Genomic DNA, 17,669 nt, shown 5'->3' on the forward strand with positions numbered 1-17,669 from the left:
TCACCAAGCCAGCAATCAGACGATTGGCTCGACGAGGTGGAGTGAAGCGCATCAGTGGACTCATATATGAGGAGACCCGAGGTGTGCTCAAGAACTACTTGGAGAGTGTGATCAGAGATGCTGTCACCTACACCGAGCATGCCAAGAGGAAGACTGTTGTTGCAATGGACATCGTCTATGCTCTCAAGAGGCAAGGCAAGACCCTCTACGGCTTCGGAGGTTAAGCTCTGAGCAGCTCTACCTCAACACAAACAGGCCTTTTTAAAGGCCACCAAACCTTCTAAAGTTACCTTACTAGCTAGTAAGCTCAAGCTATGTAGCTAGCAAGCTCAAAACAAGCTAATTGTCTTAATTTAAGCTTGAGTTGAGGTATCTGAACTTTGTTCAAAAACTCTTATTTCTTTCAGCTAATCAGAGTTCGAGAAACTGTTAGGCTATTTGGGAGCTCTTTTCTCGCACTCTGATTGGCTGAGAGCTCAATATACTGTTAGGCTACTTTGGGAGCTCTTTTCTCGCACTCTGATTGGCTGAGAGCTCAATATACTGTTAGGCTACTTTGGGAGCTCTTTTCTCGCACTGTGATTGGCTAAGCTCGAATATGGGCTTTTGAACGACTTTTTATATTTAGGTAGCAAAAAAGTTGGGTGCCCCAACCCAACCCAACACAACTACAACTACAACTAGTAAAAGAGGAGCAGCAGAGGACAGCAAGAGGAAATGGCACCCAAAGTGAGCGGCAAAGCAGTGAAGAAGGCAGGCAAGGCACAGAAGAAGCCCTCTGGTGACAAGAAGAAGAAAAAGAAGAGGAGAGAGACCTACTCCCTCTACATCTACAAGGTGCTGAAGCAGGTCCACCCCGACACTGGCATCTCCTCCAAAGCTATGTCGATCATGAACTCGTTCGTGAACGATATCTTTGAGAGGATAGCTGGAGAAGCTTCGAGACTGGCCCACTACAACAAGCGATCAACCATCTCAAGCCGGGAGATCCAGACTGCAGTGAGGCTCTTGCTACCAGGAGAGTTGGCCAAGCATGCTGTGAGCGAGGGAACCAAAGCTGTGACCAAATACACCAGCTCCAAGTAAAGTCCGTTGCTACTTAAGCAACAACACACAGGCCTTTTTAAAGGCCACCAAACCTTTTGAAGTTAACTTAATAGCTGCAATGAAGCTCAAAACAAGCTAACTTGAAGCTAAAAACCTTATTTTCAAAGTTGCCGGTACCCTTATTCTATGTATTTTCGAGCTATAGCTAGCTCGAGCTCAACTTAGCTAGCTTGAGCTTGAGCTAGCTAGTTTGAGCTTGAGCTAGCTAGTGTGAGCTTCAGCTAGCTAGTGTGAGCTTGAGCTAGCTAGCTCGAGCTTGAGCTTGATAGCTTGAGCTTGAGCTAGCTGGCTTGAGCTTGCTATCTTGAGCTTGAGCTTGAGCTTGCTAGCTTGAGCTTGCTAGCTTGAGCTTGCCAGCTTGAGCTTGAGCTTGCTGGCCTGAGCTTGAGCTTGCTAGCTGCAGTTAGAGCTAACTTGAGCTCTCTGCCAATCAGAGTTCGAGAAAAGCGCTCCCAAATAGCCTAACAGTGGCAGCCAATCAGAGTGCGAGAAAAGCGCTCCCAAATAGCCTAACAGTGGCAGCCAATCAGAGAGCTAGAAAATCAAAATTGCATAGAATATAAGTACCTGCAGCTCTGAGCAGAGGTGAAGGTCCGAGCAGGCTTGCTCGGGCATAGGCGAAGGTCCGAGCAGGCTTGCTCGGGCATAGGCGAAGGTCCGAGCAAGCTTGCTCGGGCATAGGCGAAGGTCCGAGCAAGCTTGCTCGGGCATAGGCGAAGGTCCGAGCAAGCTTGCTCGGGCATAGGCGAAGGCCCGAGCAAGCTACCTCTAAGCTCCAAAGCTGCCAAAACCCTTATTCTATATAACTCCTCAAAAGCTCTCAGCCAATCAGAGTGCGAGAAAAGCGCTCCCAAATAGCCTAACAGTGGCAGCCAATCAGAGTGCGAGAAAAGCGCTCCCAAATAGCCTAACAGTGGCAGCCAATCAGAGTGCGAGAAAAGAGCTCTAAAATAGCCTAACAGTTGATTCAAGCTCTAAGCCAATGAGAGATCACTAGTTCGGGGTAGTTAGGCAGCGATTTTGAGCAAAAATATCAACCCAACTACAACTACAACTATCACTACAACAGACGAAGAGAGATGGCAAGGACAAAGCAGACTGCAAGGAAGAGCACGGGAGGAAAGGCACCTAGGAAGCAGCTGGCAACAAAGGCTGCGAGGAAGAGTGCACCCTCAACTGGTGGAGTCAAGAAGCCGCACAGATACAGGCCAGGGACTGTTGCACTGAGGGAGATCAGACGCTACCAGAAGTCAACTGAGCTGTTGATCAGAAAGCTGCCCTTCCAGAGGCTTGTGAGAGAGATTGCCCAGGACTTCAAAACTGACCTGAGGTTCCAGAGCACTGCTATCATGGCCCTCCAGGAAGCAAGTGAGAGCTACTTGGTCAGCTTGTTCGAGGACACCAACTTGTGCGCCATCCACGCCAAGCGAGTTACGATCATGCCCAAGGACATCCAGCTCGCCAGGCGAATCAGAGGAGAGCGAGCTTAAAAAGCTATCAGCTCTCCAACCCAAAACGGCCTTTTTAAAGGCCACCAAAGCTTGCAAGTTAACTAACTAGCTTCAAGCTAGCTTATAATAAGCTCAAAACAGCTTAAAACTCTTATTTTGAGCTGGAGTTGAGGTATGCCAACATTTTCAAAAACCCATATTTAATTCAGCCAATCAGAAAGCGAGAAAATCAAAAGTGAATAGAATAAGTGTTTATGCAGCTTCTAGCAGCTGTAAGGTACGAGCAAGCTACCTCGGAGCCTGAGTAATGTACGAGTAAGTTACCTCGGCCTTCGGAAGCTCCCTAGCTGCAGAAACACTTATTCTATGCATTCTTGATTTTCTCGCTCTCTGATTGGCTGAGCGAAATATGGGTTCTTGAAAGGTATCTCTATGGCTCGTTTCAAGTTGAAATATGGGTTTTTGAAGGTGTCAGCTCTCGACCAATCACATTGCGAGAAAATACAGTGAGCCGCCCTAGTTAGCTGGCGATTTGGGTGTCGAAATCGACTTTCTACAACCCAACAGCAACAACTACAAGAGATGTCAGGACGAGGAAAAGGAGGCAAGGGACTTGGCAAGGGTGGAGCAAAGAGGCACAGGAAGATCCTGAGGGATAACATCCAAGGCATCACCAAGCCAGCAATCAGACGATTGGCTCGACGAGGTGGAGTGAAGCGCATCAGTGGACTCATATATGAGGAGACCCGAGGTGTGCTCAAGAACTACTTGGAGAGTGTGATCAGAGATGCTGTCACCTACACCGAGCATGCCAAGAGGAAGACTGTTGTTGCAATGGACATCGTCTATGCTCTCAAGAGGCAAGGCAAGACCCTCTACGGCTTCGGAGGTTAAGCTCTGAGCAGCTCTACCTCAACACAAACAGGCCTTTTTAAAGGCCACCAAACCTTCTAAAGTTACCTTACTAGCTAGTAAGCTCAAGCTATGTAGCTAGCAAGCTCAAAACAAGCTAATTGTCTTAATTTAAGCTTGAGTTGAGGTATCTGAACTTTGTTCAAAAACTCTTATTTCTTTCAGCTAATCAGAGTTCGAGAAACTGTTAGGCTATTTGGGAGCTCTTTTCTCGCACTCTGATTGGCTGAGAGCTCAATATACTGTTAGGCTACTTTGGGAGCTCTTTTCTCGCACTCTGATTGGCTGAGAGCTCAATATACTGTTAGGCTACTTTGGGAGCTCTTTTCTCGCACTGTGATTGGCTAAGCTCGAATATGGGCTTTTGAACGACTTTTTATATTTAGGTAGCAAAAAAGTTGGGTGCCCCAACCCAACCCAACACAACTACAACTACAACTAGTAAAAGAGGAGCAGCAGAGGACAGCAAGAGGAAATGGCACCCAAAGTGAGCGGCAAAGCAGTGAAGAAGGCAGGCAAGGCACAGAAGAAGCCCTCTGGTGACAAGAAGAAGAAAAAGAAGAGGAGAGAGACCTACTCCCTCTACATCTACAAGGTGCTGAAGCAGGTCCACCCCGACACTGGCATCTCCTCCAAAGCTATGTCGATCATGAACTCGTTCGTGAACGATATCTTTGAGAGGATAGCTGGAGAAGCTTCGAGACTGGCCCACTACAACAAGCGATCAACCATCTCAAGCCGGGAGATCCAGACTGCAGTGAGGCTCTTGCTACCAGGAGAGTTGGCCAAGCATGCTGTGAGCGAGGGAACCAAAGCTGTGACCAAATACACCAGCTCCAAGTAAAGTCCGTTGCTACTTAAGCAACAACACACAGGCCTTTTTAAAGGCCACCAAACCTTTTGAAGTTAACTTAATAGCTGCAATGAAGCTCAAAACAAGCTAACTTGAAGCTAAAAACCTTATTTTCAAAGTTGCCGGTACCCTTATTCTATGTATTTTCGAGCTATAGCTAGCTCGAGCTCAACTTAGCTAGCTTGAGCTTGAGCTAGCTAGTTTGAGCTTGAGCTAGCTAGTGTGAGCTTCAGCTAGCTAGTGTGAGCTTGAGCTAGCTAGCTCGAGCTTGAGCTTGATAGCTTGAGCTTGAGCTAGCTGGCTTGAGCTTGCTATCTTGAGCTTGAGCTTGAGCTTGCTAGCTTGAGCTTGCTAGCTTGAGCTTGCCAGCTTGAGCTTGAGCTTGCTGGCCTGAGCTTGAGCTTGCTAGCTGCAGTTAGAGCTAACTTGAGCTCTCTGCCAATCAGAGTTCGAGAAAAGCGCTCCCAAATAGCCTAACAGTGGCAGCCAATCAGAGTGCGAGAAAAGCGCTCCCAAATAGCCTAACAGTGGCAGCCAATCAGAGAGCTAGAAAATCAAAATTGCATAGAATATAAGTACCTGCAGCTCTGAGCAGAGGTGAAGGTCCGAGCAGGCTTGCTCGGGCATAGGCGAAGGTCCGAGCAGGCTTGCTCGGGCATAGGCGAAGGTCCGAGCAAGCTTGCTCGGGCATAGGCGAAGGTCCGAGCAAGCTTGCTCGGGCATAGGCGAAGGTCCGAGCAAGCTTGCTCGGGCATAGGCGAAGGCCCGAGCAAGCTACCTCTAAGCTCCAAAGCTGCCAAAACCCTTATTCTATATAACTCCTCAAAAGCTCTCAGCCAATCAGAGTGCGAGAAAAGCGCTCCCAAATAGCCTAACAGTGGCAGCCAATCAGAGTGCGAGAAAAGCGCTCCCAAATAGCCTAACAGTGGCAGCCAATCAGAGTGCGAGAAAAGAGCTCTAAAATAGCCTAACAGTTGATTCAAGCTCTAAGCCAATGAGAGATCACTAGTTCGGGGTAGTTAGGCAGCGATTTTGAGCAAAAATATCAACCCAACTACAACTACAACTATCACTACAACAGACGAAGAGAGATGGCAAGGACAAAGCAGACTGCAAGGAAGAGCACGGGAGGAAAGGCACCTAGGAAGCAGCTGGCAACAAAGGCTGCGAGGAAGAGTGCACCCTCAACTGGTGGAGTCAAGAAGCCGCACAGATACAGGCCAGGGACTGTTGCACTGAGGGAGATCAGACGCTACCAGAAGTCAACTGAGCTGTTGATCAGAAAGCTGCCCTTCCAGAGGCTTGTGAGAGAGATTGCCCAGGACTTCAAAACTGACCTGAGGTTCCAGAGCACTGCTATCATGGCCCTCCAGGAAGCAAGTGAGAGCTACTTGGTCAGCTTGTTCGAGGACACCAACTTGTGCGCCATCCACGCCAAGCGAGTTACGATCATGCCCAAGGACATCCAGCTCGCCAGGCGAATCAGAGGAGAGCGAGCTTAAAAAGCTATCAGCTCTCCAACCCAAAACGGCCTTTTTAAAGGCCACCAAAGCTTGCAAGTTAACTAACTAGCTTCAAGCTAGCTTATAATAAGCTCAAAACAGCTTAAAACTCTTATTTTGAGCTGGAGTTGAGGTATGCCAACATTTTCAAAAACCCATATTTAATTCAGCCAATCAGAAAGCGAGAAAATCAAAAGTGAATAGAATAAGTGTTTATGCAGCTTCTAGCAGCTGTAAGGTACGAGCAAGCTACCTCGGAGCCTGAGTAATGTACGAGTAAGTTACCTCGGCCTTCGGAAGCTCCCTAGCTGCAGAAACACTTATTCTATGCATTCTTGATTTTCTCGCTCTCTGATTGGCTGAGCGAAATATGGGTTCTTGAAAGGTATCTCTATGGCTCGTTTCAAGTTGAAATATGGGTTTTTGAAGGTGTCAGCTCTCGACCAATCACATTGCGAGAAAATACAGTGAGCCGCCCTAGTTAGCTGGCGATTTGGGTGTCGAAATCGACTTTCTACAACCCAACAGCAACAACTACAAGAGATGTCAGGACGAGGAAAAGGAGGCAAGGGACTTGGCAAGGGTGGAGCAAAGAGGCACAGGAAGATCCTGAGGGATAACATCCAAGGCATCACCAAGCCAGCAATCAGACGATTGGCTCGACGAGGTGGAGTGAAGCGCATCAGTGGACTCATATATGAGGAGACCCGAGGTGTGCTCAAGAACTACTTGGAGAGTGTGATCAGAGATGCTGTCACCTACACCGAGCATGCCAAGAGGAAGACTGTTGTTGCAATGGACATCGTCTATGCTCTCAAGAGGCAAGGCAAGACCCTCTACGGCTTCGGAGGTTAAGCTCTGAGCAGCTCTACCTCAACACAAACAGGCCTTTTTAAAGGCCACCAAACCTTCTAAAGTTACCTTACTAGCTAGTAAGCTCAAGCTATGTAGCTAGCAAGCTCAAAACAAGCTAATTGTCTTAATTTAAGCTTGAGTTGAGGTATCTGAACTTTGTTCAAAAACTCTTATTTCTTTCAGCTAATCAGAGTTCGAGAAACTGTTAGGCTATTTGGGAGCTCTTTTCTCGCACTCTGATTGGCTGCCACTGTTAGGCTATTTGGGAGCGCTTTTCTCGCACTCTGATTGGCTTAGCAACATAAGGGTTTTTGGAACGCATTTTTAACTTAGGTAGCCATATGTGAGTCTGGGTAACAACCATTTACAACAGACGAAGAAACAAGACGAAGAGAGATGTCAGGCAAAGGAGGCAAATCGAAGAGCGGCAAGGTGGGAGCTAAGGCCAAGACCCGATCAAGCCGAGCTGGACTGCAGTTCCCCGTGGGCAGAATCCACCGATTCATCCGCAAGGGCAACTACGCTGAGAGGGTGGGAGCTGGAGCCCCAGTGTACCTTGCTGCTGTGCTTGAGTACTTGACTGCTGAGATCTTGGAGCTTGCTGGCAACGCTGCTAAGGACAACAAGAAGTCGAGAATCATCCCCCGACACTTGCAGCTCGCTATCAGAAACGACGAGGAGCTGAACAAGCTGCTGCAAGGAGTGACCATTGCTCAAGGTGGTGTGCTACCCAACATCCAAGCAGTGCTCTTGCCCAAGAAACAGTCTTCCTCTCAGCCCAAGTCTGACAAGAAGTAAAGAAGCTTCTAGCTTGCTACTTCAACACCGGCCTTTTTAAAGGCCACCAAACCTTCGAAGTTACCTTACTGGCTTCAGCTTACTACCTAGCAAGCTCAAATTAAGCTAAATGTCTTATTTTAAGCTCGAATTGAGGTATTTGAACTTCATTCAAAAACCCTTATTTGGTTCAGCCAATCAGATTGCGAGAAAGTGTTAGGCTATTTGGGAGCTCTTTTCTCGCACTCTGATTGGCTGAGAGCTCAATATACTGTTAGGCTACTTTGGGAGCTCTTTTCTCGCACTCTGATTGGCTGAGAGCTCAATATACTGTTAGGCTACTTTGGGAGCTCTTTTCTCGCACTGTGATTGGCTAAGCTCGAATATGGGCTTTTGAACGACTTTTTATATTTAGGTAGCAAAAAAGTTGGGTGCCCCAACCCAACCCAACACAACTACAACTACAACTAGTAAAAGAGGAGCAGCAGAGGACAGCAAGAGGAAATGGCACCCAAAGTGAGCGGCAAAGCAGTGAAGAAGGCAGGCAAGGCACAGAAGAAGCCCTCTGGTGACAAGAAGAAGAAAAAGAAGAGGAGAGAGACCTACTCCCTCTACATCTACAAGGTGCTGAAGCAGGTCCACCCCGACACTGGCATCTCCTCCAAAGCTATGTCGATCATGAACTCGTTCGTGAACGATATCTTTGAGAGGATAGCTGGAGAAGCTTCGAGACTGGCCCACTACAACAAGCGATCAACCATCTCAAGCCGGGAGATCCAGACTGCAGTGAGGCTCTTGCTACCAGGAGAGTTGGCCAAGCATGCTGTGAGCGAGGGAACCAAAGCTGTGACCAAATACACCAGCTCCAAGTAAAGTCCGTTGCTACTTAAGCAACAACACACAGGCCTTTTTAAAGGCCACCAAACCTTTTGAAGTTAACTTAATAGCTGCAATGAAGCTCAAAACAAGCTAACTTGAAGCTAAAAACCTTATTTTCAAAGTTGCCGGTACCCTTATTCTATGTATTTTCGAGCTATAGCTAGCTCGAGCTCAACTTAGCTAGCTTGAGCTTGAGCTAGCTAGTTTGAGCTTGAGCTAGCTAGTGTGAGCTTCAGCTAGCTAGTGTGAGCTTGAGCTAGCTAGCTCGAGCTTGAGCTTGATAGCTTGAGCTTGAGCTAGCTGGCTTGAGCTTGCTATCTTGAGCTTGAGCTTGAGCTTGCTAGCTTGAGCTTGCTAGCTTGAGCTTGCCAGCTTGAGCTTGAGCTTGCTGGCCTGAGCTTGAGCTTGCTAGCTGCAGTTAGAGCTAACTTGAGCTCTCTGCCAATCAGAGTTCGAGAAAAGCGCTCCCAAATAGCCTAACAGTGGCAGCCAATCAGAGTGCGAGAAAAGCGCTCCCAAATAGCCTAACAGTGGCAGCCAATCAGAGAGCTAGAAAATCAAAATTGCATAGAATATAAGTACCTGCAGCTCTGAGCAGAGGTGAAGGTCCGAGCAGGCTTGCTCGGGCATAGGCGAAGGTCCGAGCAGGCTTGCTCGGGCATAGGCGAAGGTCCGAGCAAGCTTGCTCGGGCATAGGCGAAGGTCCGAGCAAGCTTGCTCGGGCATAGGCGAAGGTCCGAGCAAGCTTGCTCGGGCATAGGCGAAGGCCCGAGCAAGCTACCTCTAAGCTCCAAAGCTGCCAAAACCCTTATTCTATATAACTCCTCAAAAGCTCTCAGCCAATCAGAGTGCGAGAAAAGCGCTCCCAAATAGCCTAACAGTGGCAGCCAATCAGAGTGCGAGAAAAGCGCTCCCAAATAGCCTAACAGTGGCAGCCAATCAGAGTGCGAGAAAAGAGCTCTAAAATAGCCTAACAGTTGATTCAAGCTCTAAGCCAATGAGAGATCACTAGTTCGGGGTAGTTAGGCAGCGATTTTGAGCAAAAATATCAACCCAACTACAACTACAACTATCACTACAACAGACGAAGAGAGATGGCAAGGACAAAGCAGACTGCAAGGAAGAGCACGGGAGGAAAGGCACCTAGGAAGCAGCTGGCAACAAAGGCTGCGAGGAAGAGTGCACCCTCAACTGGTGGAGTCAAGAAGCCGCACAGATACAGGCCAGGGACTGTTGCACTGAGGGAGATCAGACGCTACCAGAAGTCAACTGAGCTGTTGATCAGAAAGCTGCCCTTCCAGAGGCTTGTGAGAGAGATTGCCCAGGACTTCAAAACTGACCTGAGGTTCCAGAGCACTGCTATCATGGCCCTCCAGGAAGCAAGTGAGAGCTACTTGGTCAGCTTGTTCGAGGACACCAACTTGTGCGCCATCCACGCCAAGCGAGTTACGATCATGCCCAAGGACATCCAGCTCGCCAGGCGAATCAGAGGAGAGCGAGCTTAAAAAGCTATCAGCTCTCCAACCCAAAACGGCCTTTTTAAAGGCCACCAAAGCTTGCAAGTTAACTAACTAGCTTCAAGCTAGCTTATAATAAGCTCAAAACAGCTTAAAACTCTTATTTTGAGCTGGAGTTGAGGTATGCCAACATTTTCAAAAACCCATATTTAATTCAGCCAATCAGAAAGCGAGAAAATCAAAAGTGAATAGAATAAGTGTTTATGCAGCTTCTAGCAGCTGTAAGGTACGAGCAAGCTACCTCGGAGCCTGAGTAATGTACGAGTAAGTTACCTCGGCCTTCGGAAGCTCCCTAGCTGCAGAAACACTTATTCTATGCATTCTTGATTTTCTCGCTCTCTGATTGGCTGAGCGAAATATGGGTTCTTGAAAGGTATCTCTATGGCTCGTTTCAAGTTGAAATATGGGTTTTTGAAGGTGTCAGCTCTCGACCAATCACATTGCGAGAAAATACAGTGAGCCGCCCTAGTTAGCTGGCGATTTGGGTGTCGAAATCGACTTTCTACAACCCAACAGCAACAACTACAAGAGATGTCAGGACGAGGAAAAGGAGGCAAGGGACTTGGCAAGGGTGGAGCAAAGAGGCACAGGAAGATCCTGAGGGATAACATCCAAGGCATCACCAAGCCAGCAATCAGACGATTGGCTCGACGAGGTGGAGTGAAGCGCATCAGTGGACTCATATATGAGGAGACCCGAGGTGTGCTCAAGAACTACTTGGAGAGTGTGATCAGAGATGCTGTCACCTACACCGAGCATGCCAAGAGGAAGACTGTTGTTGCAATGGACATCGTCTATGCTCTCAAGAGGCAAGGCAAGACCCTCTACGGCTTCGGAGGTTAAGCTCTGAGCAGCTCTACCTCAACACAAACAGGCCTTTTTAAAGGCCACCAAACCTTCTAAAGTTACCTTACTAGCTAGTAAGCTCAAGCTATGTAGCTAGCAAGCTCAAAACAAGCTAATTGTCTTAATTTAAGCTTGAGTTGAGGTATCTGAACTTTGTTCAAAAACTCTTATTTCTTTCAGCTAATCAGAGTTCGAGAAACTGTTAGGCTATTTGGGAGCTCTTTTCTCGCACTCTGATTGGCTGAGAGCTCAATATACTGTTAGGCTACTTTGGGAGCTCTTTTCTCGCACTCTGATTGGCTGAGAGCTCAATATACTGTTAGGCTACTTTGGGAGCTCTTTTCTCGCACTGTGATTGGCTAAGCTCGAATATGGGCTTTTGAACGACTTTTTATATTTAGGTAGCAAAAAAGTTGGGTGCCCCAACCCAACCCAACACAACTACAACTACAACTAGTAAAAGAGGAGCAGCAGAGGACAGCAAGAGGAAATGGCACCCAAAGTGAGCGGCAAAGCAGTGAAGAAGGCAGGCAAGGCACAGAAGAAGCCCTCTGGTGACAAGAAGAAGAAAAAGAAGAGGAGAGAGACCTACTCCCTCTACATCTACAAGGTGCTGAAGCAGGTCCACCCCGACACTGGCATCTCCTCCAAAGCTATGTCGATCATGAACTCGTTCGTGAACGATATCTTTGAGAGGATAGCTGGAGAAGCTTCGAGACTGGCCCACTACAACAAGCGATCAACCATCTCAAGCCGGGAGATCCAGACTGCAGTGAGGCTCTTGCTACCAGGAGAGTTGGCCAAGCATGCTGTGAGCGAGGGAACCAAAGCTGTGACCAAATACACCAGCTCCAAGTAAAGTCCGTTGCTACTTAAGCAACAACACACAGGCCTTTTTAAAGGCCACCAAACCTTTTGAAGTTAACTTAATAGCTGCAATGAAGCTCAAAACAAGCTAACTTGAAGCTAAAAACCTTATTTTCAAAGTTGCCGGTACCCTTATTCTATGTATTTTCGAGCTATAGCTAGCTCGAGCTCAACTTAGCTAGCTTGAGCTTGAGCTAGCTAGTTTGAGCTTGAGCTAGCTAGTGTGAGCTTCAGCTAGCTAGTGTGAGCTTGAGCTAGCTAGCTCGAGCTTGAGCTTGATAGCTTGAGCTTGAGCTAGCTGGCTTGAGCTTGCTATCTTGAGCTTGAGCTTGAGCTTGCTAGCTTGAGCTTGCTAGCTTGAGCTTGCCAGCTTGAGCTTGAGCTTGCTGGCCTGAGCTTGAGCTTGCTAGCTGCAGTTAGAGCTAACTTGAGCTCTCTGCCAATCAGAGTTCGAGAAAAGCGCTCCCAAATAGCCTAACAGTGGCAGCCAATCAGAGTGCGAGAAAAGCGCTCCCAAATAGCCTAACAGTGGCAGCCAATCAGAGAGCTAGAAAATCAAAATTGCATAGAATATAAGTACCTGCAGCTCTGAGCAGAGGTGAAGGTCCGAGCAGGCTTGCTCGGGCATAGGCGAAGGTCCGAGCAGGCTTGCTCGGACCTTCGCCTATGCCCGAGCAAGCTTGCTCGGACCTTCGCCTATGCCCGAGCAAGCCTGCTCGGACCTTCACCGCTGCTCAGAGCTGCAGGTACTTATATTCTATGCAGTTTTGATTTTCTAGCTCTCTGATTGGCTGCCACTGTTAGGCTATTTGGGAGCGCTTTTCTCGCACTCTGATTGGCTTAGCAACATAAGGGTTTTTGGAACGCATTTTTAACTTAGGTAGCCATATGTGAGTCTGGGTAACAACCATTTACAACAGACGAAGAAACAAGACGAAGAGAGATGTCAGGCAAAGGAGGCAAATCGAAGAGCGGCAAGGTGGGAGCTAAGGCCAAGACCCGATCAAGCCGAGCTGGACTGCAGTTCCCCGTAGGCAGAATCCACCGATTCATCCGCAAGGGCAACTACGCTGAGAGGGTGGGAGCTGGAGCCCCAGTGTACCTTGCTGCTGTGCTTGAGTACTTGACTGCTGAGATCTTGGAGCTTGCTGGCAACGCTGCTAAGGACAACAAGAAGTCGAGAATCATCCCCCGACACTTGCAGCTCGCTATCAGAAACGACGAGGAGCTGAACAAGCTGCTGCAAGGAGTGACCATTGCTCAAGGTGGTGTGCTACCCAACATCCAAGCAGTGCTCTTGCCCAAGAAACAGTCTTCCTCTCAGCCCAAGTCTGACAAGAAGTAAAGAAGCTTCTAGCTTGCTACTTCAACACCGGCCTTTTTAAAGGCCACCAAACCTTCGAAGTTACCTTACTGGCTTCAGCTTACTACCTAGCAAGCTCAAATTAAGCTAAATGTCTTATTTTAAGCTCGAATTGAGGTATTTGAACTTCATTCAAAAACCCTTATTTGGTTCAGCCAATCAGATTGCGAGAAAGTCTTAGGCTATTTGGGAGCTCTTTTCTCGCACTCTGATTGGCTGAGAGCTCAATATACTGTTAGGCTACTTTGGGAGCTCTTTTCTCGCACTGTGATTGGCTGAAAAAGTGACGTGATATGACGTGGAAGCCGGCGTGCCTACGTGGCTGTTTTCTCACACTGTGGTTGGCTAAGCTCAATATGGGCTTTTGAACGACTTTTTATATTTAGGTAGCAAAAAAGTTGGGTGCCCCAACCCAACCCAAGACGACAGATGAGGAGCTAGATGAAGAGTACGCAGTATCACACTTTCTCAGCAACAACGGTAAGCCGACTTAGTTGTGTCTCTTAGTCTCTTTTCCAAGAGGCGAGGCTTTAGTTGCGCGCCACCCCCCCTCCCAAAGGCCCCTGCCAGAACTGCGCTGCCAATCTACACTACGCGGGAGTAGAGGCTGAGTCTACGCGGGACAACCCGGCCACCATAGCACTTACTCCTGAGCTAGCTCGCACTGAGTCAAGAGTACCTGGTGCTATAAGTTAGAGTGTTGGCGGTACCACTTGCACTTCGGTTCCGTCGAGAGCACAAGCCCAGGTTTAGACACCAAAGGGTTGGCGTACTCTCACGAACGCAACACTCGCCACCCCGAGCATCCTTTTCAGGAAGCTCGAGCTAGCTCTAGGACCTGCAAGCTCCCTGGTGTAACCGCTCCAAGAAGAATTCCCTCGAACGCTGAGACTAGTTGGAGGCAAAGGAATCCCGGTGTTAGCCGTCCTGAGCCGAAAACTTGAGGCTAGCACTACAGTCTATAGATAGGCGGTAAGCTGCTAGTCTCACTCTCAGTGAGAGGGGGACCGAGCAAGACGTCGCGAGGACGAGCAAAGAAAGTGCTAGACGTCGCGAGACGCCGCGAGACGCCGCGATCCCAGACGAAGAGGGTGCAAGAAGACAGCTCTGCCCACATAGTGGGTGAAGATAAGAGAAGCACCACCGCACTCTGCTTGTCCAGCCTGAACCAATAAGCTCCTGTGTTGGGACATCGAACATCGCCTCTCTCCCTTTCTGTCATCGAGTCACGAGCCCCTTTTTAACTGTACAAAGATCAAGCTCTTCTACCAACTCGAAGAAGAGAACTCTCATCTCGAGCTCTTAGACTGTACAAACATCCAACTCGAGCTTCATAGACAACAACTCCATTTTTATCCCTGTACAAAGACGAACCCTGTATAAACTCTCATCTCGAGCTTTTAGACTGTACAAACCTCCAACTCGAGCTTTTAGACAACAACTCTACTTTTACCTCTGTACAAAGACGAACCCTGTACAAACTCTCATTTCGAGCTTTTAGACAACTCCACTTTTACCTCTGTACAAAGACGAACCCTGTACAAACTCTCATCTCGAGCTTTTAGATTGTACAAACTTACAACTCGAGCTTTCATCAACCCCTGCTTCAAGCTTTTACCCCTGTACAAACATCAATTTCGAGCTTTTTACAACTCTAGTCTTTCAAGCCAACTCAGTAATGTCTCTTCGCAATCCTTTCTCTCTTAATGCGAAGATCTTCCACCCAGCTGCCTCAACAGTGAACTGTTCTGCTCCAAGTCTTGACATATCTCAAGCCTCCAACCTCGACCAAAGTCTAGCAACGAGCCACAACCAAAGCCAGAGAAAACGCAAAGCAACTGATGGACCCCGAACCAGCTCCAAGATTAGAAAGAGGCAACCTGAGCAACATATTAAAGTAGTCTACTTCACATTTGAACATGAGACACCGAGCCACAAAGAATTCAACCAGCAGCTGAAAAACTTAACTGGCAACCCAAACTACGGAGAAGTGAGGCGAAGTCAGAACGGAAAAGGCTACTCGATGAAACCACGAACTATCGAGATAGCAAAGATGATTACTGCAAACAAAGTCAAGGAAGCATTCGCAAACTACCAAGTCAAACTAAGCACTGCTGCCTCCAACCCGGTGAAACCGAGCTTCGTCATAACAAGTGTAGACCAAGACATCGATCCTGAAGACGTTAAAAGTGAGCTGCAAAGTCAGAACATAGAGGCAACATCAGTACATAGAATAACAAGTCGTGCAACCAACCAACCTACGAGGCTCATAAGAGTGTTTACAAACACAGAGACAACTGCCAGGAATGCTGTTGACAACGGTGTCAAAATTTTCAATCAGAGAAAGAGATGTGAGCGATCGAGACTAGAGCCCTCGGTAGTACAATGCTTCAAATGCCTCCAATATGACCACAAGGCGAAGGACTGCCCAAACAATCTCAAATGTAGACGATGTGGCGGAGAGCATGTTATAAGAGAATGCGATGTTGCTCCAGAAAGTGCCAAATGCTCTAACTGCGGAGAGAGTCACTCTGCAAATTATCGAGGCTGCTCCAAGTACCAAGAAGCACGAGCCAGCAGCTATGCTGATGCAGTGAAGAGCAAGGCCCACTCTAGTCCACAAAGCTCTCTGAACAAGATCGAAGAAGTGGCTGAACTAAACAACAAGATCAATCTGGCGGAGCAAAGAGAACAAAACAGCATGACAATTATTGCAGCCATGATACAATGCTTCTTCGACTCCCCAAAGCAGAAGATAAACATCCTCCAGGCTCTAAACGTTGTCTCTGGTCATAACTACAGCCAAGTTAAATATGATGCAAAGATTAGAGAATTCAAGCATCAATTCGCAAGCCAACGAACATCAACTCAACATGGCAAACCTTAAAGTAGCTCAACTGAACGTCAGAGGCTTGAGACCAAAGCTCAGAGTTATTGAACCAGTTTTATTAGACAAGGGCATTCATGTAGCCTGTTTTAACGAGACAAAAACGAAGCAGCCTCCTCATCTGCGAAATTTTATCTTAGCTGCAAGCATTAACGACAATATACATGGCTCAGCCATATATATAAGAGAGGGACTAAACTACTCACTGCTAGACAACAAATTCGTCAAAAACAACTCTAAAACCAACGAGAAGCTGCATATAAGACTCAAAGAATCTGATGTTGACATTACTCTGATATACTGTTCACCCGGCAATGAGATTGAAGCAAGTCACTTGGTCAGGCACAATACAAAATGCATAGTGGTGGGAGATTTTAATCTCCAGAACATAAACATCAACCCTATGTCCACAAAGAGCGATGCAACAGGTCGAGTCGTTGAGGAACTTCTGGATGAAGAATACATACTTCTGAATAACGACTTCAAAACGCATGAGAAGGGATCCGTTTTAGACCTGCACCTGTGCTCTAAGCCTTTGGCAAAACACTTTGTGAAGTTCGAAATATTTGAAGAGACTCTGAGCGACCACTATATGACCATCAGCGAATTTAACCTGCGAGCTCCAAAATCTAGATCACTGTGGCCAAATTGGAAATGCTTCAGAGAGAAAGTGAGTTGCTACAGAAGCCAGTATGCAGATTTGAACAGCAGAGCAGAAAGCATAGCAACCCACATTAAGACGTGTTACGAGAGCAGCCTCAAAGAAGCTAAGCCAATACAAAACAAAGAAATAGTCGCGCTCACCAGAAAGAAACACCAGCTGCAGAGAAAAGTCAGAAAGCTGAGAAGACTGGGCATGAGGGGATACTCAGAGGAGAGATACCTCACATCAGAGCTCAATAGAACATCGAGAAAGCTCTCACAATCACTAATACAAGAAAGGCAGAATCAAGAACTGAAGATGGTGGCCAGCATGAACTCAAATGGGAAGGGCATCGATTTCTGGAAGGCCTACAAGAAACTCACGCAATCTAGCAAGAGCAATGCAAACCAGCTTAAAATTAGCACGCAGGAGGCAGCAGATAAATTTGCTGAGAAGCTGAAACAGAATATGAGAATGCATGAGGCTGTAACTCAGGAAGCTAAAGAGATTGAAGATCTAGTTGAAACATGCGTGAACGAGAATGAAATAGCACAGTTTCGCCTGCCCCCTAACCACCATGAAACTACAGTCGAGGTTGAACAACTGAGAAGCATCATTAAAGGGAGGAAAAACACAGCTCCAGGACCTGACGGAATATCGTACAAAATATTGAAACAGCTACCAGACGCTATAATGAAAGAACTCAGTGACATAATACAAAGCTCTCTAAAAGATGGAATTGTGCCTGACTGCTGGAAAAGATCCAATGTCTCTATGCTGCCCAAGCCAAATAAAGACCACTCTGATCTCAAGAATTACAGACCTCTCTCCCTCACAAGTTGCATCGGTAAATTGTGCGAAGTTGTTACCAAGGAGCACTTAAACAAGCACTGTGAAAGTAACGATATCTTCACCAACGCGCAAGGCGCATACAGAGCAGGTCGCTCTACAACTGATAATTTACTCTGCTTAAGCGAACATATTTTCAGTGAAGCCCTCTGGAAGCAGCCAACCGCAGCAGCTTTTCTCGATGTTCAGCAGGCATTCGATGCGGTGTGGCATAAAGGACTAATCTATAAAATGCAGCTAAACAAAGTGCCAGAGTGGATCATAAAATGGACCGTAAGCTATCTCAAAGACCGAGAGCTGACTGTAATATACCAACAGGCTGTGGCCAACAGCTTTAAACCAAGTGCAGGAGTACCACAGG

At 47.4% G+C, this 17,669-nt stretch overlaps 13 protein-coding genes across 13 annotated transcripts in view; all 13 read left to right on the plus strand.

Moving 5' to 3' along the window:
* LOC142350378 (histone H4-like) overlaps positions 1–266 on the plus strand; it is a 3,747-nt gene extending 3,481 nt beyond the window's left edge. Inside the window, exon 2 of the mRNA XM_075402225.1 lies at positions 9–266. Coding sequence (XP_075258340.1) covers positions 9–224 — 216 coding nt within the window. The 3' untranslated portion in view covers positions 225–266. The remainder of the gene's footprint in view (positions 1–8) is intronic.
* Positions 267–636: 370 nt separating this feature from the next.
* LOC142351090 (histone H2B.3) lies at positions 637–1,138 on the plus strand. The gene has a single exon (XM_075403176.1). The coding sequence runs from the start codon at positions 718–720 to the stop codon at positions 1,084–1,086; it is 369 nt and encodes a 122-aa protein (XP_075259291.1). The 5' UTR covers positions 637–717; the 3' UTR covers positions 1,087–1,138.
* Positions 1,139–2,131: 993 nt separating this feature from the next.
* On the plus strand, positions 2,132–2,646 carry LOC142351085 (histone H3). Its single transcript, XM_075403170.1, has one exon. It carries the CDS (start codon positions 2,187–2,189, stop codon positions 2,595–2,597), a length of 411 nt encoding a protein of 136 aa, XP_075259285.1. The 5' UTR covers positions 2,132–2,186; the 3' UTR covers positions 2,598–2,646.
* A 450-nt stretch (positions 2,647–3,096) lies between these two features.
* Positions 3,097–3,494, plus strand: LOC142351093 (histone H4-like). The gene has a single exon (XM_075403179.1). The coding sequence runs from the start codon at positions 3,141–3,143 to the stop codon at positions 3,450–3,452; it is 312 nt and encodes a 103-aa protein (XP_075259294.1). The 5' UTR covers positions 3,097–3,140; the 3' UTR covers positions 3,453–3,494.
* A 370-nt stretch (positions 3,495–3,864) lies between these two features.
* On the plus strand, positions 3,865–4,366 carry LOC142351089 (histone H2B.3). Its single transcript, XM_075403175.1, has one exon. It carries the CDS (start codon positions 3,946–3,948, stop codon positions 4,312–4,314), a length of 369 nt encoding a protein of 122 aa, XP_075259290.1. The 5' UTR covers positions 3,865–3,945; the 3' UTR covers positions 4,315–4,366.
* Positions 4,367–5,361: 995 nt separating this feature from the next.
* Positions 5,362–5,874, plus strand: LOC142351097 (histone H3). The gene has a single exon (XM_075403182.1). It carries the CDS (start codon positions 5,415–5,417, stop codon positions 5,823–5,825), a length of 411 nt encoding a protein of 136 aa, XP_075259297.1. The 5' UTR covers positions 5,362–5,414; the 3' UTR covers positions 5,826–5,874.
* A 450-nt stretch (positions 5,875–6,324) lies between these two features.
* On the plus strand, positions 6,325–6,722 carry LOC142351092 (histone H4-like). The gene has a single exon (XM_075403178.1). The coding sequence runs from the start codon at positions 6,369–6,371 to the stop codon at positions 6,678–6,680; it is 312 nt and encodes a 103-aa protein (XP_075259293.1). The 5' UTR covers positions 6,325–6,368; the 3' UTR covers positions 6,681–6,722.
* A 309-nt stretch (positions 6,723–7,031) lies between these two features.
* LOC142351086 (histone H2A, embryonic) lies at positions 7,032–7,537 on the plus strand. The gene has a single exon (XM_075403171.1). It carries the CDS (start codon positions 7,077–7,079, stop codon positions 7,476–7,478), a length of 402 nt encoding a protein of 133 aa, XP_075259286.1. The 5' UTR covers positions 7,032–7,076; the 3' UTR covers positions 7,479–7,537.
* A 343-nt stretch (positions 7,538–7,880) lies between these two features.
* On the plus strand, positions 7,881–8,382 carry LOC142351088 (histone H2B.3). The gene has a single exon (XM_075403174.1). The coding sequence runs from the start codon at positions 7,962–7,964 to the stop codon at positions 8,328–8,330; it is 369 nt and encodes a 122-aa protein (XP_075259289.1). The 5' UTR covers positions 7,881–7,961; the 3' UTR covers positions 8,331–8,382.
* A 995-nt stretch (positions 8,383–9,377) lies between these two features.
* On the plus strand, positions 9,378–9,890 carry LOC142351096 (histone H3). The gene has a single exon (XM_075403181.1). It carries the CDS (start codon positions 9,431–9,433, stop codon positions 9,839–9,841), a length of 411 nt encoding a protein of 136 aa, XP_075259296.1. The 5' UTR covers positions 9,378–9,430; the 3' UTR covers positions 9,842–9,890.
* A 450-nt stretch (positions 9,891–10,340) lies between these two features.
* On the plus strand, positions 10,341–10,738 carry LOC142351094 (histone H4-like). Its single transcript, XM_075403180.1, has one exon. The coding sequence runs from the start codon at positions 10,385–10,387 to the stop codon at positions 10,694–10,696; it is 312 nt and encodes a 103-aa protein (XP_075259295.1). The 5' UTR covers positions 10,341–10,384; the 3' UTR covers positions 10,697–10,738.
* Positions 10,739–11,108: 370 nt separating this feature from the next.
* LOC142351091 (histone H2B.3) lies at positions 11,109–11,610 on the plus strand. Its single transcript, XM_075403177.1, has one exon. The coding sequence runs from the start codon at positions 11,190–11,192 to the stop codon at positions 11,556–11,558; it is 369 nt and encodes a 122-aa protein (XP_075259292.1). The 5' UTR covers positions 11,109–11,189; the 3' UTR covers positions 11,559–11,610.
* An 853-nt stretch (positions 11,611–12,463) lies between these two features.
* Positions 12,464–12,970, plus strand: LOC142351087 (histone H2A, embryonic). Its single transcript, XM_075403172.1, has one exon. The coding sequence runs from the start codon at positions 12,510–12,512 to the stop codon at positions 12,909–12,911; it is 402 nt and encodes a 133-aa protein (XP_075259287.1). The 5' UTR covers positions 12,464–12,509; the 3' UTR covers positions 12,912–12,970.
* The last annotated feature ends 4,699 nt before the right edge of the window (positions 12,971–17,669 follow it).

The sequence above is a fragment of the Convolutriloba macropyga genome, chromosome 12 (assembly GCF_964194025.1).
Source record: "Convolutriloba macropyga chromosome 12, txConMacr16.3, whole genome shotgun sequence".
NCBI lineage: Eukaryota > Metazoa > Xenacoelomorpha > Acoela > Convolutidae > Convolutriloba > Convolutriloba macropyga.

What these genes read in the sequence shown, in the direction of transcription:
- LOC142351089 (XM_075403175.1), top strand. Translation starts at nt 3,946, where the DNA reads ATGGCACCCAAAGTGAGCGGCAAAGCAGTGAAGAAGGCAGGCAAGGCA.
- LOC142351097 (XM_075403182.1), top strand. Translation starts at nt 5,415, where the DNA reads ATGGCAAGGACAAAGCAGACTGCAAGGAAGAGCACGGGAGGAAAGGCA.
- LOC142351091 (XM_075403177.1), top strand. Translation starts at nt 11,190, where the DNA reads ATGGCACCCAAAGTGAGCGGCAAAGCAGTGAAGAAGGCAGGCAAGGCA.
- LOC142351090 (XM_075403176.1), top strand. Translation starts at nt 718, where the DNA reads ATGGCACCCAAAGTGAGCGGCAAAGCAGTGAAGAAGGCAGGCAAGGCA.
- LOC142351085 (XM_075403170.1), top strand. Translation starts at nt 2,187, where the DNA reads ATGGCAAGGACAAAGCAGACTGCAAGGAAGAGCACGGGAGGAAAGGCA.
- LOC142351094 (XM_075403180.1), top strand. Translation starts at nt 10,385, where the DNA reads ATGTCAGGACGAGGAAAAGGAGGCAAGGGACTTGGCAAGGGTGGAGCA.
- LOC142351096 (XM_075403181.1), top strand. Translation starts at nt 9,431, where the DNA reads ATGGCAAGGACAAAGCAGACTGCAAGGAAGAGCACGGGAGGAAAGGCA.
- LOC142351088 (XM_075403174.1), top strand. Translation starts at nt 7,962, where the DNA reads ATGGCACCCAAAGTGAGCGGCAAAGCAGTGAAGAAGGCAGGCAAGGCA.
- LOC142351087 (XM_075403172.1), top strand. Translation starts at nt 12,510, where the DNA reads ATGTCAGGCAAAGGAGGCAAATCGAAGAGCGGCAAGGTGGGAGCTAAG.
- LOC142351086 (XM_075403171.1), top strand. Translation starts at nt 7,077, where the DNA reads ATGTCAGGCAAAGGAGGCAAATCGAAGAGCGGCAAGGTGGGAGCTAAG.
- LOC142351092 (XM_075403178.1), top strand. Translation starts at nt 6,369, where the DNA reads ATGTCAGGACGAGGAAAAGGAGGCAAGGGACTTGGCAAGGGTGGAGCA.
- LOC142351093 (XM_075403179.1), top strand. Translation starts at nt 3,141, where the DNA reads ATGTCAGGACGAGGAAAAGGAGGCAAGGGACTTGGCAAGGGTGGAGCA.